Raw genomic sequence first — 20,598 nt, forward strand, 5'->3', positions numbered from 1 at the left:
AATTGCAGAAATACAGGGCTCAGGAGGGAATGTCTGTGCACCACAGAGAATAAACTAGAAGTCAGTAACAGGACTTCTACTTAGAAAGCCCCAGGACCTTAAAAGCGACAGCAAATGTTCACTTACTACCACAAATCACTGAAGTACTTTTCAGTTCCACTTGTCTCAGTTACACCTACATCTGTCTTCCAAGGAGAAAAGCAAATGCACTAAAGTTTTATTTTTAAATTGTAACCTACCAGCTATAAAAGGTAGGAAAGCAGGAATATAGCCCCAAATATGCCTTAATTTACTAGCTATTAAACTACACATCAATCTGGCACCCTAAAAAGGAAAGTTAGATCACAAAGTAAAAATAGTCATTCAATGAACTGTTAGGTAGCCACAAATAGAAGGGAGAAGGGGAAAAAGACTGCCAACATACAGACCTCACAACATACTAAAAAGCATTACCAGCTTTGGGCCCTATCATCACCCACAGAATAACACATTTTACTACTACAAATTCAATAATATCTCAAGGCTAACAACAGTTTTGGGATCTGAGTAAATACTGTTTTTATTTGATGCATCTTTGTCCAACTATGCAACAGGAGTGACGCTTATCTGTTCTGATTATTATCTAACTTTTATGTTAAGTGTGAATAAGGATATAACAAGAATAACCCCTGGCTGGTGTGGCTCAGTAGATTGAGTGCAGGCTGCGAACCAAGGGGTTGCTGGTTCGATTCCCAGTAGGGGCACATGCTCGGGCTGTGGGCTAGGTCCAGGGAGGCGGGGGCGGCGGCATGTGAGAGACAGCCACACATTGATATCTTTCTCCTTCCCCGCTCTCTAAAAATAAATGAATGAAATCTTTTTAAAAAGGATATAATAAGAATAGAAGTTGATGTCAATTAAGATTTTATTTATAAATTTCTCATCAGCCAACTATACAGATAATTTGCTTGGGGGTTCGTACTATAAGTGATCACAGAGTCCTCTGAAAAGTTAGTAGTCTCATGGACTGCTATGCAGTTTCACTGGCACAACTTGCTCAGTGCCTACTTTCATGTCCAATACTAGGCTACTGTGATAGAATGAAAAATACATATTTCGCCCTAGCTGGTGTGGCTCAGTGGACTAAGTGCTAGGCTGCAAACCAAAGAGTTGCTGGTTCGATTCCCAGTCTAGGACACATGCCTGGGTTACAGGCCAGATCTCTAGTAGGGAATGTGTGAGAGGCAACCACACATTGATGTTTCCCTCCTTCTCCCTCCCTTCTCCTAAAAATAAATAAAACCTTTAAAAAAATACATATTTGATCTTCATCCTTGGTTACTGGCACAAAGCTCCTAAAACTCCTGGAATTTCCTGAGTGATAAGGGGTGAAACAAGAGTCTTTTGTTATTCACAATAAGCCCCTTTCAGCCATACCTGAGTTTATGCTAATAAGGTGACCCCAGAAGGATGAAGACTGGTTAATTACAGGACCACCCATGTGATTAGTGCCGGGACTTCCAGCCTCAACCACCATCTCCAGGCAGGGGAGAGTGGCTGGAGATTGAGCTGAATCGCCCACTGCCAGTGATTTGATTAATCTTGCCTACCAAAAGAACCACTACCAAAGTTCTAAACAAAGGGGTTTGGAGAACTGGGTTGGTGATTACATCAAGGAGCTAGGGGGGTGGTACATGGAAGCTTTAAGCCCTTTCTCCATACTTTCACCCTATGTACCTCTTCCATTTTGCTATGCCTGTGTTGCATCTTACAATAAGTAAATGTTTCTCTGAGATGTGAGTCATTAGAGCAAATTATTGAACCTGAGAACTCCCCAGATTCACAGCTAGTTGGTCAGAAGTATGGGAGCCTCAAACTTGTGACTGCCATGTGAAGTGGGGGGCCATCTTGTAGAACTGAGCCCTTATTTAATCTGTGGGGTCTGTGCTTCAATAAGTGTCTACAGAGAACTGGAAAGTTTCTTGGTGTGGAAAATCCACACATTTGGTGACAGGAGTGTTTGTGGGTAGAGGAACAAGTTTTCATTTAGTTATGAACAGCATGAATGGCTATCAGGCACTGTTCCAAAAAGCTCATTCACTTGTTAGAGAAGTAAGACAAAAACGAAAACGTAAAGGGGAGCACTGGGGGGTGGGGCAGGCCTGGGAATATAAGACAGAAAACTGTACTTGAACAAGAATTAAATTAAAATTAAAATATATGGAAAAAACAAACATAAAATGGTATATACACAAAAATTATGTCATACAGATTGTGAGTGAAGAAGCCATTTAGAAGGTGACTGTAACACTGGGGAATAAGGTCAGTAGGAAGAGTTTGGAGGACACGCAACATGAGCCCTGCATTCAGTAAGATTTTGGATAACCCAAGAAGAAATAGGAGGGCTTTTCAAGAAAGAAAGGTAGAACATGTCTTGAGAAGAAAATGGTATAGGGTATAGATGAGGGTGTGGAATCAGAGACTCAGAATCTTTATGCGGATACACAGTTCAGCAGAAGTTAAGATTTGTGGTGAGGTGAGACCAGGTTAAGCAGGAATCAAGCATAACATTCATTAGTCTAGATATTCTACCTCTTAAGATCTGGGTCAGGAATACGGAGCTTAAGGCTGAACGGTTTTAAGAGTAACAGCATGTCCTTTGGGAGACCTAGACAATGTCGAGCTCCGTATAAAAATGAATCCTCTAAATCACATACACAATAGAAACTTGTGCCTATCGTAGTTTTTATCTGCACCATCTATCTGACAATGAGCATTAAGTGACCAGTCAATATTAGCAGCAATTATGCAGCCAATTTAGCACCACAGAAGAGATGTCGACAATAGGTTATCTAAATACACGCAGAGCAATCCGAAACAAGTAAAGGAAACCCTAGTGATCTACAGAGCTAAAAATCTTCAGTATGGCACAGTGAAGACCATGCTTCCATAAAACTGCACCCTGACCCCACCGTCACTTTATACCCTTATACTGCATTACTTTCTTCTAGTATTTATCATACCCTGACATAATATTATTTATTTATCATCTATTCTTTTCCACTAAAATATAAGGGATTTTGCTTATTAGTTCAATACTTTACCTCCAATATTTAGAAAAATGTCTGGAACACAATAGATGCTCAATAAATATTTACTGTAGTTAAGGAAGTTTCTCAGTGTTCTATATGAAGAAATAATTTGATCCAAGAATCTAAGAAACAGTGCTACAAAGACTAGATACTTTCAGAAATAGATTCATTTCCCTAATAAAACAGAAAATAGAAAACTTCACATGTTCAATGTATGGTTGGTATTCCTACTTCTGTAAACAAACAAAAAAAGAACAAAATTCCCTAAAACATGAAAGACAAAAGTGTAAAGGAATGGTGGGGTAATCTTGCCATCCCACTCAGTATGACCACATCTTTCCCAGGGTAGTTAAAACATAGAAAATTTTGGTCTTCACCAATAAAAGACTTTAGAAAAAGGTACAACAGAAATTAGAAAAGATGATTAAAGGATCTGAAAATAAGATACTTTACAAAAAGCTAAAGGAACTGGAAATGTCTGTCCCAGAGAGGTCAAGACTGAGAAGCAACTTTAATGATCAAGTACTACAAAAGGTTCTTTTTAAGGAGTATGGTGACTGAATGTGTCCCAACCTCTATTAAGAGGAAACTAATTTAAATGAATTAAAATTAATTTAATATATGAAAGGCCTTATATAATAATCAACATACACTTAATGAGACAGTTTATGTTAAGTGCCTAAAAACATTGCCTGGTACATGATAAACACTAAAAAAATCTCAGTACTCTAAGAATCTGTTTTCTTCCCCTGTGATTTAAAAAACCCTGTGGCAGGCTAACTTAACACCCATTCCCTTCCCCTTGCCTGTCTCCACTACTGAATGAGACTAAAGACTCACTCTCATTCTGCCTCACAACTAGAGTAACAGAAAAAGGAAACAGGATGGAAAGAAGAAAAACTAAGAACAATCCAAGAGAATGAAGACAGATTAAAAAAGTGATTTTAAGAGAAAGAGATGCAGAGCCAACATATGAATAGCAGGCAGTCCTGAAGAAGAAAGGCAAAGCAGTGGAACAAAAGAAATACTAAAAACTGCCCTGGCTGGTATAGCTCAGTGGATTGAGCATGGGCCTGTGAAGTAAAGGGTCGCTGGTTCGATTCCCAGTCAGGGCACATGCCTGGGTTGCAGGCCGAGTCCCCAGAAGTGGACATATGAGAGGCAACCACACATTGATGTTTCTCTCCCACTCTTTCTCCTTCCCTTCCCCTCTCTCTAAAAATAAATAAATAAAACTTAAAAAGAAATACTAAAAACTATTACTGAAGAAAATGTTTCAGGTATAAAAATGGACTTCTAGAGTAAAGACTACTATTCAAGTAAAGAAATTTACCTAGAAAATCACTACTTAATGTATGTATAGTCCAGTGAAGTAGTTGGCCATTAAAGGAAAAAATATCCTTTAGGTGTCCAGGCAAAATGCCAAGTCTTTATGTATAGAAAGAAAATCAGACTCAAATCAGAAGACAATACAATTAACATATTTATGGTACTCGAGGAAAAGCATCATCCTAGGATTTTACATCAAATCAAGTTAATCTTTAAAAATAAAGGCTATAAACTGCTATTAAGCATGCAAGAACTCATGGAATAATGTTCCCATGAGCCCTGCTACTAAAGACTGAGCTCCAAATTACCAAGAAATGGCTAGAGAAACTTTGACATAAGAAATTTTTATAAACATTAAATATGTCATCTATAGAACTAATAAGTGATGGGCATAAAGGTGACAGGACAGTATACACATTTTTCTAACTATGTGTAGGTATCATACAACTCTCAAAAATACAGAGTTGAGGGAAGGGATGGCAAAGAGTATATGCAAAGTAGAAGCTTCAAAGTGCTATACGGGTATTTAATGTGGAGTAACAGTATATTAACTTTACATTAGATGCTAGGGGAGAAGGAAGTGGGGAAGAGACTATTTGCTAATTTCAGTATTGTTCATTCTAGGGAACCAATAAAATAGCTACAAAAGAGAACTAAGGGCCCTGGCTGGTGTAGCTCAGTGGACTGAGCACAGGCCTGCGAAACACAGGATCATGGTTTGATTCCCAGTCAAGGCACATACCTGGGTTGCAGGCCAGTTCTTGGCAGGGGACACACAAGAGGCAACCAAACACTGATATTTCTCTCCCTCTCTCCTTCCCTTCCCCTCTAAAGATAAATAAAATCTTTAAAAAGAGAGAGAGAACTAAGGGTATCATATAAGGGTATCAGTACAAAGGTAGCAAAAGTAATAGCATTTAAGACAAAAGGGGAGAGCAAAAAGAATAGTGTAGTTTTAAAAACTGTGCTAGGTTCTGTGTATACATTACCCCACTCAGTCTTTACACAACCCTGTTTTACCCCAGTTTTACAAAGGAAGTTACAAAAGTAAAGTAGCTCACCCAAGAGCATATATGTAGAAAAGTATCAAGCTAGGATTTCAGTAGAGGTCTATCACCAGATTCATTTCCATTTCACCATACTTTGTAATGATTAATCCTCTAGTTAGAATTTGTATATGTAAACTTTCGCTCCATTTAACTACGGCACATCTGTATGTGTATAATTGTATCTTTAGAAACTCATTTATGAGGTCTAAAAAAGGAAGAAGTGTTGACATTGAATTATTTGGAAGGTCTAATTTATTGTTATTGAAATGAAACTCAAAAGGTATGAAGTAAATGTCATAAGAATTTGTATTGGTTTGGCCAAAAAGTCTGTTTTTTCCATACAATGGCTTTAATAATGCTTAGTTGTCTTAACGTCATTTGAAACACTTGTTTAGATTATATTATGACAGCTGTCATATCAGTGTGCATTTTTAAAAAACTTACCAATATTGGTGAATTTTTGTACAGCCATTTTAACACTAAAGATGGAAGAAGACATGCAACAGTTCCGAAGTATTATGTTTTATTACTTCAAGAGAGGTAAAAACACAAAGAAAAGATTTGTGCCACATATGGAGAAGGTGCTGTGACTGATGGAATGTGTCAAAAGTGGTTTGCGAAGTTTGGTACTCTTGACATTTTGGCCAAATAATTCTTTGCTGGGGCTGTCTTAGGCATTAGAATATGTTTAGCAGCACCCCTGGCCTCTACCCACTAGAAAGCCACTAGTGGGAGATAGCTGATATACTCAATATATCCAAATCAATAAAGTTATTAGTGAAAATGAAAAATGGGTCTCTTATGGAAAAAACTAAACAGACCTTTTGGCCAACCCAATATGACAATAATACCACAAAGGAGGGAATGAAGATATATTGGACCAAAGTTTTGAAATTACTGATTTCAAATTAGTATTCAACCAAACTAGATCATTTTAAGATGCTAATTATAATCCCCAGGGTATCTACTAAGAAAAAGTAGAACATTATATAGAAACATGGGAATTGAAATAAAATAGTACCCTAGAAAATACGTATTTAATGTAAAAGGCAGTAATGGAGGAGCAGAGGAACAAAAAAGACATAAGACATATAGAAAATGACAAAATGGAAGACATAAATCCTGCATTATCAGCAATTATATTAAATGTAATTGGATTAAACAGTCCAGTCAAAAGACAGATATTGTCAAAATTGATTTTAAAAAACCATGATCCACCCTTACTGGTGTGGCTCAGTGGATTGAGCCCAGGCCTGCAAACCAGGGAGTTACAGGTTCAATTCCAGTCAGGGCACATGCCTGGGTTGCAGGCCAGTTCCCAGCAGGCCATATGAGAGGCAACCACTTGATGTTTCTCTCCCTCTCTTTCTCCTTCCTTTCCCTTCTCTCTAAAAAAATAAATAAAATCTTAAAATAAATAAAATAAAAAACCATGATCCAACCACATGCTATCTACAAGAAACAATTCAAATTCAAAGAATCAAACAGACTAAAAATAAAAGAATGGAAAAGATGTATCATGCAAAGGAGAAGTGAGTGGCCATACTAATACCAGATGAAATAAACACAGAAACTCTATTTTATAGTTATAATGATAAAAGCCATCCATAAGGAAGATACTATATAACAATTATAAACATATATAGCTAACAACAGGCTGCCAAAATATATGAAGCAAAAACTGACAGAACTGAAGAGAAAAACAAATAATTTAACAGTAACAGAAACTTCAATATCTCACTTTCAATAATGGGTAGAACTAAACAGAAGATTATTAACAAGGAAATAGAAGACTTGAACATTACAAACCAACAAGATCTAAGATTTCTACAGAACACTCCACCAACAATAGAATACGCATTTGTCTGAAGCACACATGAAACATTCTCCAGGACAGACTGTATGCTAGGTCATAAAATAAGCCTCAGTAAATTTAAAAGGACTGAAAACATCTAGAGTATATTTATTATCCAGCTGCAATGGAATAAAATTAGAAATCAATAGCAGAAATGTGGGAGTCACGAAAATGTAGAAATTAAATACATCCTCAATCAAAAAAGAAGTCACAAGGGAAATTAGAAAATATTTGAAATGAATGAGAACAAAAACACAACATATCAAAACCATGGGCAACAGATGTTAAAACAAAAACTTGTACATGGATGTTCTTAACAGCTGTAATCACAATTGCCAAAAAGTAGAAACCACCCTAATGTCCATCAACTGATTAATGGATAAGCAAAATGAAGTATATCCATACAACAGAATATTATTCACCCATTAAAAGTAATTTGGTGATACATATACAACACTGATAAACCTTGGAAATAGTATGCTAGGTGAAAAAAACTCAAATACGAAAGTTCACAAACCATATAATTCCATTTATACTAAATATCCACAACAGGCGAATCCAGAGAGAGTATATTAGTAGTTATCAGGGCTGTGAGTATGGCAGAACAGAGTGTGGCTGCTAATGACAAGGGAGTTTCCATTTGGGGAGATAAAAAGTCCTGGAACTAGATAGTGGTAGAGGTTGCACCGCATTATGAATGTATTTAATGCGACTGAATAAGTACACTTTAAACTAGTTTAAAATGGTAAGTGTATTTTATCACAGTAAAAAAAGAGAAACACAACACTTTGGAAAGAAAATAATGTTAAGGTATTAAAGTAAAATCTTTTAAATAGACACCCAGATCTGAAAGAGCCATGATTTCAGCAGAATATCATAAATATAAAAACTGTTGATACATAATTATGCTCCATACTTGTATGTGAGGCCAAGAAGCCTCAAGCGTGGGTTCATCCTCCTCTGGATCAAAATCTGGATTATCGCTCGGAGGAAGGGTACGGAAGATATTAGCACTGATCTGTAAAGAAAAATAAGTTTAGATTTATGTTCTTTATTATGTAATTGAATTCAACCATGCAAAAATATTTTGAAATATTTTTTCAAAATGAAATATTTTTAAGATAACTTTATTTAAGAAAGAAAAATTGTGGCTATGAGCTTAGTTTAAAAAAAACCTATGAACATCTTCAAGATATGAAGAAGGCAGGCATTAGTTTTTCTCTGACTTCTTCAGCAGCAAGCTACTGAGGATTACAGATTACCACTGGATTTCTCTTCCCTCTGAATTTCTTTTCCTTAAATTACAAGCTGTTGCCCTGATCGGGTGGCTAATTTGGTTGGGCATCATTCCACAAAGGAAAAGGGTGCCAGTTCAATTCTGGGTCAAGGCACATGCCGGGGTTGTGGGTTTGGTCCCTAGTCAGGGCACTTAACCATATTTCCCTTTCTTTTCTCCCTCTCTTTCCCTCCCTCTAAAGATAAATAAAATCTTTTAAAAAATTACAAGTTGTTCTTTCCAGGTTTTTCTTTAAAAAAAAAAAAACAGTAGAGGAAGGGAGGGAAGTATATTGGGGTGGGAGTCAGTTTGGAAGCATAAAGGCCCTAACTCTACCTATCCCTAACTTGATTCTTTTCATTTTTTCACAACTTCCCATATATTCTAACCCAGCCATTTACTTATTTTATAATCCCAAATTTGGTAAAATATTTCCATTCTTATATATATATACCACACACTAAGGAAGAGGAGGGAAGGAGCAGAATATCTTCATTACTATTACAGACAGTTTAAAATACCTCATGATAATTTAATTTACTGTATTTCATCTACTCTGAGCCCCTTTAAAAAATTAATCTCTGAAACTAGGAAGTGCTTTGAGAGTTTCCATTTTAGATTCAATGAAATACAGTATTTATATTTCATCTTTCACATTATCTCAGTACCAAGGTAAACTACGTATCCTTTTTCCCTAAAAAAGAATAGATTGTGGTCCCAACTCACAATTCTTTGAAGAATGATGTACAGACTAACAAGTCAAATGGTTTAGTTTAGTCAACAATAAAGGCATACTATTGCTGGATTGGTTATTTGAGATAAACTGTTTGGGGAATAGAGGATGAGACAAGGAGAATATAGTAGTGCAAAAAACTATTCTTACAAAGTGGCATCTCCGGTAGGCTAAATAACTGCTAACAGTCAATTACTATAATTGTAAGACTTAGAAAGTAATAATGCAGAATTTGATATGCTAGAAAATTAACTACATATAATATACCAAAGATATGAACTTTAAATGACTAAGTTGGTGAGTTGACTTCACTCTTATCTAAAACTTAAATATCCACAAGTTGAATCACACATGACTTTTTACTTCAGAAAAGAAATAAATCCCAAAATTTATTAGTATATAGCAATCGCAGAATAATATGACTGAAATTATCTGAGTACTTTCAATATCTAAGCAACAACTTTATAGAGATAAAAATAAAGTATCTTTCCAAGAACTTTCAAAATTCCTGAGTACAAACCATTTGAAATCAGTGGAAACACTACTGTGAATGTTGCTTTTCTCCCTACACATCTTCTAATGATAAACACAAAATAAAAAAACAAGTAAGTCTGTCAATAGTCACTACTTATATTCTCAAACTGTCACCTTTGATTGTCTCTGGGAGTTCAAAAAGCCAGTTTCATTCTGATTAATGTTCTATCGCTAACGCTTTTATTTTAATTTTTCAAAAAAAAAAAACCCACCAAAATCTCCTAAGTCCTTTTAACAAGTCTTCTAGCACAATGTGATAAAAGAAAAAACCCAACTGGTATATTAGGATGAAATTTAACTTTTTACACATTTTGCTCTTCCTCCAGAACACGTTTATTAGCAAGGCGATGGAAATGAAGGCAACTGTAAGTTAAACTTGCTATAACCTTTGATACCCTATAAACATTTACATTTGAATTATGGACTCAGTGACTCTCTAATTTTTCCAATTGATCTTTATTTTGTTAATATGCATACAAAAATCCTAAACAAATGTCTACTGTTTGACGAATAAGGTTGAACTATTAATAAACAGTATCCTAATCTTTAAAAAAGTTGGCAGTAATTTTTTCATATTACATATTGCAAACATTTATATTAACTTCTGAAAAGTCCTCAGTTTTAATGAAAATTCAAGCATTATAGAATCTACAAACATGATATTAAAAATGTCCTAAATAAGAATTTTTTAGATCTGACTCCCTTCCCCACCAACGAAATGTAGAGAGGCCCATAATGTTCCATTGGTCTTCTCTTCTCCCTTTAGACTTTGTCTCTTGATGACTCTTTAGCCCCATGACATTAATTATCTATCAATCTGTATAATCTTTTTTAAATTTTATTTTTATTTTTAAAATTTAATTGTTGTTCAAGTACAGCTTTCTGTCTTTTACTCCTATCCCAGCCAACCCCCCAGCCCTCCGCACATCCCTCCCATTTCCACCTTAGTTTCCCCCTTAGTTTTTGTTCATGTGTCCTTTATACTTGTTCCTCAATCTGTATAATCTTTTTTTTAAAGATTTTATTTATCTTTAGAGGGGAAGGGAAGGAGAGAGGGAGAGAAATATCTATGTATGATTGGCTCTCGTGTGTCCCCTGCTGGGAACTGGCCTGTAACCAGGCATGTGCCCTGACTGGGAACTGAACCACAATCCTTTGTTTCGAAGGCCCATGCTCAATCCACTGAACTACACCAGCCAGGGCTCAATCTGTATAATCTTGAGTCTACATCTTTCTCCTAAGATCTAGATTTGTACTATCCAGTATAGAAACCACTAGCCATGTGGCTACTGAATTCCCCAACTATTATAAGCAATATCAGCATCACTGAAACAAATGGATAATCTTTCAAATGGACTATTTAAAAAAAACATTTTTTGAGTCCATTAATTATTACAAATTTATTAAAAATAAGTCTCACCCTGCTTGGTGTGGCTCAGTGGATTGAATGACGGCCTGCAAACCAAACAAAGGGTCATCGGTTCGGTTCCCAGTCAGGGCACATGCCTGGGTTGCAGTGCAGGTCCCCAGCTGGGGGCATGCAAGAGGCTATCACACACTGCTATTTCTCTCCTTCCCTTTCTTCTCCTCTCTCTAGAAATAAGTAAATGAAATCTTAAAAAAATAAAAAAAGTCTCACCCTGACTGGTGGGGCTCAATGGGTTGGGTGTCATCCCATGAACCGAAAGGTTGCCAGTTCATTCCTGGCCACGTCCCTGCCTGGTGGTGTGTACAAGGGGCAACCCATCAATGTTTTTCTCCCTCTCTTTTCTCCCTCCTTTCCCCTCTCTCTCTAAAAATAAATAAATTAAATATTTAATTAAAAAAAGGTCTCGTTAATTCATAATTACACCTCAGATATTACTTGAATTTATATAAATCTGAGGAACATAAGTCTAGAAGCTTACCATTTTTACTATATCAGAATACGCTGATTCAACGATTACACCACGATTAGTTGAAACATACTCAACCAGTTCATTCAGTGTTGCTCTTTTAATTTCTTTGCTCTTCAAGTCTGAAACAGAGTCCATGAAATCAAACAGTATGCAACATTGTTGCAACTTCTGACAGAAGAGCTCTTGTTGTTCATTTGAAGTGGCATCTATAAATTAAAAAAAAGAAACTTAGAATTAACCTACTTGGAAGTTACTTTTATGTGCTTATTAATTTTATTGAAGCTATTCATATACATAAAAGTTCTCTCAAGAATCTAGTGAGAAACTGACCCATCTAATTATAATCACATCATTCGTGACAGAAACTGGGATTTACATTGGATTTTTTCTTCTAACTACCCACAGTCAATAATAAATACCATTGAGTCTGTATGTTTTATATACCTAGAGTCTACCTTTTTTTTTTCATCATTTGCACTGCCATTTTAATGACTTACTATTTCTCATCTAGATTACATAAATGATAACTGCTCCTCTTGCCAGTGCCATAACCACAACTACCCGATTCATTCTGAACTACCTCAAAAGCTAAAATCGTGCTAAAATGAAATCTGATCATAGTCAGCACTTTTCAAATATCCTGCAAAAATTACAGATTGAAGCTCAGACTCCTGAAGACTGCATTAAAAATGCAGCCGCCTGTCAAGTCATCTCTTGATACTTTCCAGCATGGAATTTCACTTTGGTTAAACCATACTCCTGGCAGTTTCCTGAAAAATTTACACTTTTTTTTCTCTGTCTTGAATGCTCTTTTCCTACAATCCCACCCTGGGAACTCTCTCCATTTATTAAGTTTCAACATAAGCATATTCATTCCCAAATCAGAGGCTTTCTTCTCTATGGCACTGAAGCTAAATTGGTTGTTTAATCCACTTTTATCCAAATTTATCATAGGTGCCTATCTCTATTTTAGTATTTATTATGCTACATGGCAATAACACCCCTAGAAAATATGAGGCCCCTAAAGACAAAAAAACAAGTGTTATCATTATCTCTATCTCTCCCCCTCCATCCCCAAAGCACCCTTTGTCTCACTAGCACAGTATCTGGCACATAATAGGCATTCAATAAATGTTTATTGTTTTACCTTTTACTTATTACAAAAATATGGGCACATTATATTGATTTGAGTCTAACCAATGCATTAAATCCTTTTGTTTACAACATTCAAAAAATAATAAAACTTTAATTCTGAACTTTCAAATCTGTAAACAAGGACTTTTACTCAGTTCAGGTATTTAAATTTGTTGTACTGAGATTACATTTTTAAAAATCATATATTTCAATACTGATACTTAGCTCATAATATACGAAGTATTCGTCCATTCAAAGCAAATACCTACTTTACATAAAGATACAGGTAGGTATCTTCACAAAAATGATAACCTAACCAAAGGTGCCTATGTTTTTTAAATTCTTGGGACAAAAAGCTAGTAAAATTACTATGCAACTGTATTCAAGTTGCTCTCCTTAAACGGATGTAGATAAGATACTGTGCTAAAATGTAGCAGGTCAGATATCCTAAACTCATTTTGACTGGTCAATTTTACTGAATGACAATTTAAAACATAATTTTTATAATGAAACAAATATGGGTATTATAAAGAATGATAAAATTTGTATGATTCTGAAGTAAAAATATAAAGAGTCTTTTAAAAATGTGAATTTGTGCCCTGGCTGGTGTAGCTCAGTGCATTGAGCACAGGCCTACGAAACAAAGGATCATGATTCGATTCCCAGTCAGGGCACATGCCTGGGTTGCAGGCCAGTTCCCAGCAGGGGACACACAAGAAGCAACCATACATTGATATTTCTCTCCCTCTCTCCTTCCCTTCCCCTCTAGAGATAAATAAATAAATAAATAATTTAAAATGTGAATTTGCTACAGCCCATTTGTGGCTATGCCAGAAGTCTCCCTGTGGTCGTTGTATACTTGCAAAAAACTTGTGTAACACTCTCTGTTGTACATTCAATGGCTCCCTGCTACATAAAAGCTGAAGTCTACTGGCATCAGAATCTACATCATCTTAACAGAGTATAAGACATTTTTCAATAAACCATTAAAAAATGGTTTTCAAAAACCATTTCAATAAAGTTTTTGATTTAGGATCACCTTTAATGAAACTGTTCAGACGTGGGAATGCTTTAAATGTATCCTTTTTAAAAAGACTATTAAATTTGCTGTGATTTTTAATAGCAAGTTAATAACATATTAAATAGTTATCTTTACCCCAGAACTAAGCCTCATTCTATAGGCATTCAGAGTGAAGCACCATCTGGCTACAAGCTGCATATAACCTTATTAGCCATACCCGTACTAGTTCACTATCCTTGCTCATCACAAAATGATCATTAGTCATTCAAAGCAGAATCTTCTATTCCACCAGAAGTCAGTTGTATCCTAAAAGGCCTTTTTCTTAAATCCTTTAGAGGGGCTTGCCCTTAAAAAGTAGGGGTATGCATTTAATTTCAATTAATAAATGATGTCCACTTAAAACTGGTATTGAGTTGATTTCAATAAGTAAATATCTGCTTAATACTACATTTTAAAGATTTATTTATTTTTAAATAAATATTTAAAAGAGAAAGAGAAAGAAACATCAATGTGTGGTTGCCTCTTCAGCACTTCCCCCTGGGGACCTGACCTGCAACCCAGGCATGTGCCCGGGTTCTACTGGGAATGAATTGAATTGGCAACCCTTTGGTTTGCCAGCTGGTGCTTAATCCACTGAGTCACACCAGCCAGGGCTGCTTAATACTAAGTTTTCAAAACTAGAAGATGGGCACCTCTGCTTTTTGTAAGGTTCCAAATTAGGCTACACTTATTACATTGGGTGTGTATTACACTGGAAAGGGGTGAGTATTTGAGCTGCAAGAATCCTCAGCTCACATTGTACAGGAAATCCCCATAGTTCTCTCAGTTACTAAAATCCTTATTTAGAAAAACATCTATATCCCTATTATATGGCTTTATGTCTTTATTATAGTGTGTGTATGTATATGTCTACATATAATTAAATTCCATTACAATGATGGTTTGGAGAACTAGGTATCATACCTCTGGAAGTTAACTCAGTTCTAACAGTCTTTAAATATTTTTAGCTGTTTTTCTCATGTTAAAAGCAACGCAAATTCATAAATATCCCATTTTAATATGTGATAGCCAGTCCTACTCTCGCTTTCCTCCCCCTGGTCTTCCTCAATGTGAAATCTCTCCTTTTCCTGTTTTCCAAAGGCCATCCATTCCTTTGTTCCTACTCTTATCCCTCCCTGAAATACTTTACCAGATTTTCTCCTGTTCCTAAATCCTACTTTGGGAACAAAGAGTGATCTTAAATCACTCTTTAAGAATAAACTTAAATCTCATTCTCCACAAAACCTCCCTTAGGTAGATCAGGATACAGTGATCCCTTCTTTCCCTGTAGCACTCACAATCTCAATCACAGAGCCCAGAGTACTGGTTGGGAGTACTCATTAGTATTTTTCCGCTTGCATTTAACAAGTATTTCTTTTATTGCCCTCTACCCCACCTCCCAAAAAGATTGCAGAGTCCTCAAAGGCAATGATCATTCACTTATCAGGGTTTCCTTTTCATTTCTTATACATCTAGCATAGGATATAAAAGGGATTTAAAAATATGTGATGCATAAACACTAGATTTAAAGAATAAAGAGTATATACTGAAAAACAGGCTATAGAACAATGGGAAGTTCAAATTTGGTTCTGGATACCAAAATGGCATAAATAGTAGATTATTACATCATATCTATCCTTAAGAATTTATAACAATTACCATTTTTATCAATAACCTACCTTCTTGGTAGATTTAAATGGATTAAATGAGATAATGATCATGAAGGTGAGTGCACTGTGTATTTCAAAGTGGGTACAAATGGAAAGCATTTTTCTCTTACACCACATGTTAGCAGCCTATGGCTAACATGCGAGAAGACACAAAATGATTTTCAGACAAGATTGATAAATAGTAAATTCAGAAACACGTTACATTAAAAAAAGAAAGTTTCTTTTCTGGGCACCTAATTCTTATGTCTTTTCTGGAAAGAAATTAATGTTTTTCATAGCTTCTCTATTCAGTAACCCATTTTGTAGCCTACAGATTTACTGGTATTTGAAATTGTTTCTTCTCTTCCAGAACTACATCCCAGTATTACCCAAAGCTTGAGTGGGATAGGTCATATCTGTATCTTTCCAAACATTAGAAATATTTAGCAAGAAGTTAAAATTTCAATTCCTTTGGTGCCGAGTTAAAATAGAAGTTTCTGGGACTATATCCAAAAAAACCCATAACATTAATTCAGAAGAACATAAGCACCCCTATGTTCACTGCAGAATTACTTACAATTGCCAAGAAATGGAAGTAACCTAAGTGTCCATCAGTGGATGAGTGGATGAAACAACTATGGGACATTTACACAATGGAATACTACTGGGCCACAAAAAAAAAAAAAGGAAAAATTTACTCTTTGCAACAGCATGGATATACCTGGAGAACATTATGCGAAGTGAAATAAGCCAGTCAGAGAAAGATAAATACCATATGATTTCACTCATGTGTGGAATCCAATGAACAAACTGAACTAATAAGCAAAAGAGAGAGACTCGTAGAGAGCAGGCTGAGAGCTATGGGGGTGGTTAGGGGGTGGAGGGATCAAGCAAAAATGAAAATGGACTCATGGTCATGGACAACAGTGTGGTGATTGCAGGTGGAGTGGGGTATAAAGGGGATAAATGGTAATGGAAAAATACAATTAAAAAAGTAAATTAAAAGCTAAAATAAAAGTTTCCAAACTTCCATTATTTTTAGATATTAAAGAATAATCTTTTTCTACCTAACCCTTCCTGTAAGTACATGTTCTACTGAGCAGTCCACTGTGCTATGTAATAAATTACAATACTACTACTAACATTAGTGCTTGCTTCATGCCAAACACAATTCTAAGTGTTTCGTATGTGTGAATTTTTTTAACTTTCGAAACAGTCCCTTGAGGTAAGTTCTGAAAGTTAGAGATGATTTCCCATCCTCAAGTAGGAAAGGTACAAAATATAAAATAATAATGCTATCAGTCAATAAATAAATGTAAAAGTTATTGCTATTTACAATATAGACAAGGCTAATTCTCTACATAATCTGGAATGAAAAAACATTTGAAAGTACTTACGAGAGTAAATGTAAATAGAACAATTAAAAATAAATCATAATTAATTAAAAGCACAAGAATTATAGAATTACAAGGTTTTTAATTGCTATTATTTTAAGCACTTTCTTTGTGCTGAGTTTCTTGGCAGCTAAGGTGAAATAGGTGTGGAAGAGTAGCCCAGATTGTAAAAGGTTAAATGAGAGAAGAAGCTACTGTTATCTACCTTTGGATGGCTTAGTTCAAGACATGCAATGTTTTCATACAGGTAAAACATTTTTGGGATGGTTATCCTACTAAGAAAAGGTGATGATGACAGTTTACATCATTAAAAAGATGACAAAATATTTTGCAGTTGTAAGTGTTTAATATGTCCCAAATCTTAGGCACCTTTCTGAAACATCAGTTACACTGAATTTTCTCCTTAGAAAAAAAGAAAAAGTATATTTTGATAGGCTGAAAAAATATCAGACTATGCTCTGGCTATAGTCTGATATTTTATATAAATATAAATAAATATTTGTGAGAAAAATAATGCATAATAATTATATCCATTAAATGTAAAAAGCACTGACAGTATCTACACAGGCCACTTAATGCTGCAGCTTCACCATTGCAGGAATGCTTGCAAATGATGTCTGTCATACTCCATAATGTTTCGGTCTGGCAACGTCTTACATTTTGGCAGCAAATGTCACACATTGTTTTTACTTATTTTTACTAGGCTAATGTTGATTATCCATGTGCCATTTGCAATGTGAATAATGTCCATTCTGATTCCTATGGTGATAGGTATTTTCACTGAGGTTTAAAAATAAAAACACTTCTGGAAACACTCAAGTTCAAAGGAAAAATTCAGAACACCTTACAGCGTTACATCACACAGCAACTAGAATGGTGGATGGTGACAGTGTCATTGTTTTTGCATCATGCCCAAAATACAACACAGTATCTGTTTGCTCAGTCACCTACAAATTTATTGCCAAAAACCCAAAATTTTTGTTGGAGCAGTTAAAACCAGGTCTTCTTGAAATGATGACATGTACCTATTTTGAGGGATATTAATTTCTTCTAAAATGTAAATGTATCAGGAGCAAATAAAGAATCCATATTTAAAATCCTAGTGACTGCTATTTGAATGAAGAGAAAAACCCAAGCCTACACAAAAACCTGTTGGTATACAGGGTCTGGCACAAATAATACCCCCTTTTTTATTATAAAATCATAACCGTGTAATTCTGTAATATATTAATATCCCACTCAAGCACACCATATGACACTTTAGGTAAAATGTTCAAATTAAAACTATAAATTATTACGCTCATATTATTACCCTAGCAACCATACTCAAGCAGGCATTACTTCTGCCAGACCCTGTATTTTGACCTCCCTAAGTATTTACCTAGGAGCAATTCCAACCACTAATTAGTATCACAGTGTATCATATTTAACAGTTTTAAAAACCTTAACCTGTATGTTGCTTAAAGGAAACTTGATTACAAGTTTATAATATCCTTAAGGATATTATATAATAATGAAATACCAATTTACATTCATCTTTTCAATAACATCAGAGCTAAGGATTTACTAAAAATGCTCTTCTAAAAATATTAATAATGACTCCTCAATATAAAAGCTCAGCATGAAAACTGCAAAAGCAAGGGATTATTTAAAATGTGCCTTGCTTTAAAAAATATATAATTAGTTTAAATCTGACTAGGAGATGAGTTTTTTAAATGTATCTTAATTGTCTTCTATTTGATCATGACTGAAATTTGATCATGACTTAAATTTGATCCCACTAAAAAGTTCTCACCACTTTAGAATTCCCTACATGGTCTTCTGCTGAGGGAGACCTTTCACCTCCTAGAATTAACACAACTTTTGAAACTCACAAAGCCCAGGTAGGTCATCCCTACTTATCTCTAAATTCTTAAGTTTCTTTCAGTAAACAAACTTGAAGATACATCTGGCTTACGCTTCAAGAAATACTGTTTTAAAAAACTATTTTTCAATGGGTGGGTTGCAACCCATTACTGGGTAGGAAGATTATTTTAGTGGGTCACAACCAGAAATGTAAAATATAAAATATCAGCATGTTGCATGTAAGAGTATTATTTTATAAACTGTTTCTTAGTATCTTATGAGTACTGAGTTATAAAATAAAGTTTCTTACTATAGTTTTCACTAAAAAAAGTGTGACAGCCACTGCTGTATAATATGCCAAGTACTGTTAAGATGCCATACTACACTGCATACCCAAAATCACAAAGCAAATCTGCATTGAACCTGGGATTCGAATCACATAGAATGCAAGAAAAAGTATAAGACTAATGTATTTGAAATATCAACTGTTCCTTTAATAGCTTTATTTCAAATCCTACCCTCTTAAGAACTTTACAATGCATATTACCAGTAGTCAGAAATTCCAAATTTGTTTATCTCCTCCCCTTCACTCCAGAATAAGAGAGTAGACTTCTGGTGAAGATGGCACGGTAGACAGGTATGGCTTGCCTCTGCACAACCACAACAAAATTACAACTAAAATATAGAACAACTATTGCTCAGAACTAGGAGAAATTGAGTTGAATGGAAGTCTGACAACTACAGAATTAAAGAAACCACACCCATCCAGACTGGTAGGGGGCCCCAAATGCAGAACAGGCTGGTCTCACATCCACATGTGGTGGATAAAAAGTTGGGAGAGATACCTCAGGAGTGAGGAGTCCCAGCCTCGCACCAGGCCTCCCAGCCCAGGGCTCCAGTGCCAGGTGGGTAAGTCCTCACAACTTCTGGCTGCAAAACCCAGTGGGGATTGAGTCAGTGGAAGAAACTTCTGGAGCACCAAGCAGTTCCTCCTGAAGAACCCACACGCAGACTCACCTACTCAGACTCACTCCCTCTGGGCTCTGGCACCAGGGTGGCAGCTTGAGGGGCACCAGTGGTGTGCAGGGGGAGGCTGAGGTTTCAGGCATCAAGGCAAGTAGAGGCCATTGCCCCTTCTCTGGGCCCTCCCCCAACAGGGCCAGCAGACTGGCCGAATCTAAAATTCCATCAAACTGGCTAAGGCTGTTTAACCCCACCATGTGGATTACCAGACTCTGCCCCACCTAAGCTGCTTTTCTATATGAATGGCTCATCTTGGCTCCCGCTACACAACTTCTAAATCCTCTCAAACAAGCAGCAGCTGGCCTCAGTGAGCCCTAGTTCCTGAACTAGCTGCCTAGTTTCACCGCTTGGCTTCAGCTGGAAATCTCCAAGCCCAGCACAAGTAGCAGCCATCTCGGACTGTTTTATAACTCAGGCAGGGTGGCCCCATACAAAACACAGGTGGGGGATGATATTGGCCTGCAACACCTGGGAAACCCCAGGAGAAGTAGGCAACTACAAACCACATCTGAGCACCACCACCCTGTCCCTGTACAGCTGATCCTCCATGGAGGTTAATGGTAAGTGGTCACAGCCAATCCTTTCAGCTAACTAGCCTGAGAAAATCCCTCCCATTGATCTGCCGACAGCTACCAAGACTGAACTACAAGAGGAAGGCACATTCAGCTCACACAAAGGGCGCACCTCAAGGATCCAGCTTGAGTGATAGGAGACAATGTGCAACTGCACCCTACAGAACACCTACTGT

At 36.1% G+C, this 20,598-nt stretch overlaps 1 protein-coding gene across 1 annotated transcript in view; it reads right to left on the reverse strand.

Annotated features, from left to right (window-relative positions):
* The window catches only part of PPP2R5A (protein phosphatase 2 regulatory subunit B'alpha), a 71,876-nt gene that overhangs the window by 21,197 nt on the left and 30,081 nt on the right, over positions 1 to 20,598 (reverse strand). The window contains exons 2-3 of the mRNA XM_037027535.1: positions 11,755 to 11,951; positions 8,221 to 8,322 (exon numbers count right to left, since the gene is read on the reverse strand). Coding sequence (XP_036883430.1) covers positions 8,221 to 8,322; positions 11,755 to 11,951 — 299 coding nt within the window. The remainder of the gene's footprint in view (positions 1 to 8,220; positions 8,323 to 11,754; positions 11,952 to 20,598) is intronic.

Source organism: Sturnira hondurensis, unplaced genomic scaffold, assembly GCF_014824575.4.
Source record: "Sturnira hondurensis isolate 20B ecotype Veracruz unplaced genomic scaffold, ASM1482457v3 Scaffold0019216, whole genome shotgun sequence".
Classification (NCBI taxonomy): Eukaryota; Metazoa; Chordata; class Mammalia; order Chiroptera; family Phyllostomidae; genus Sturnira; species Sturnira hondurensis.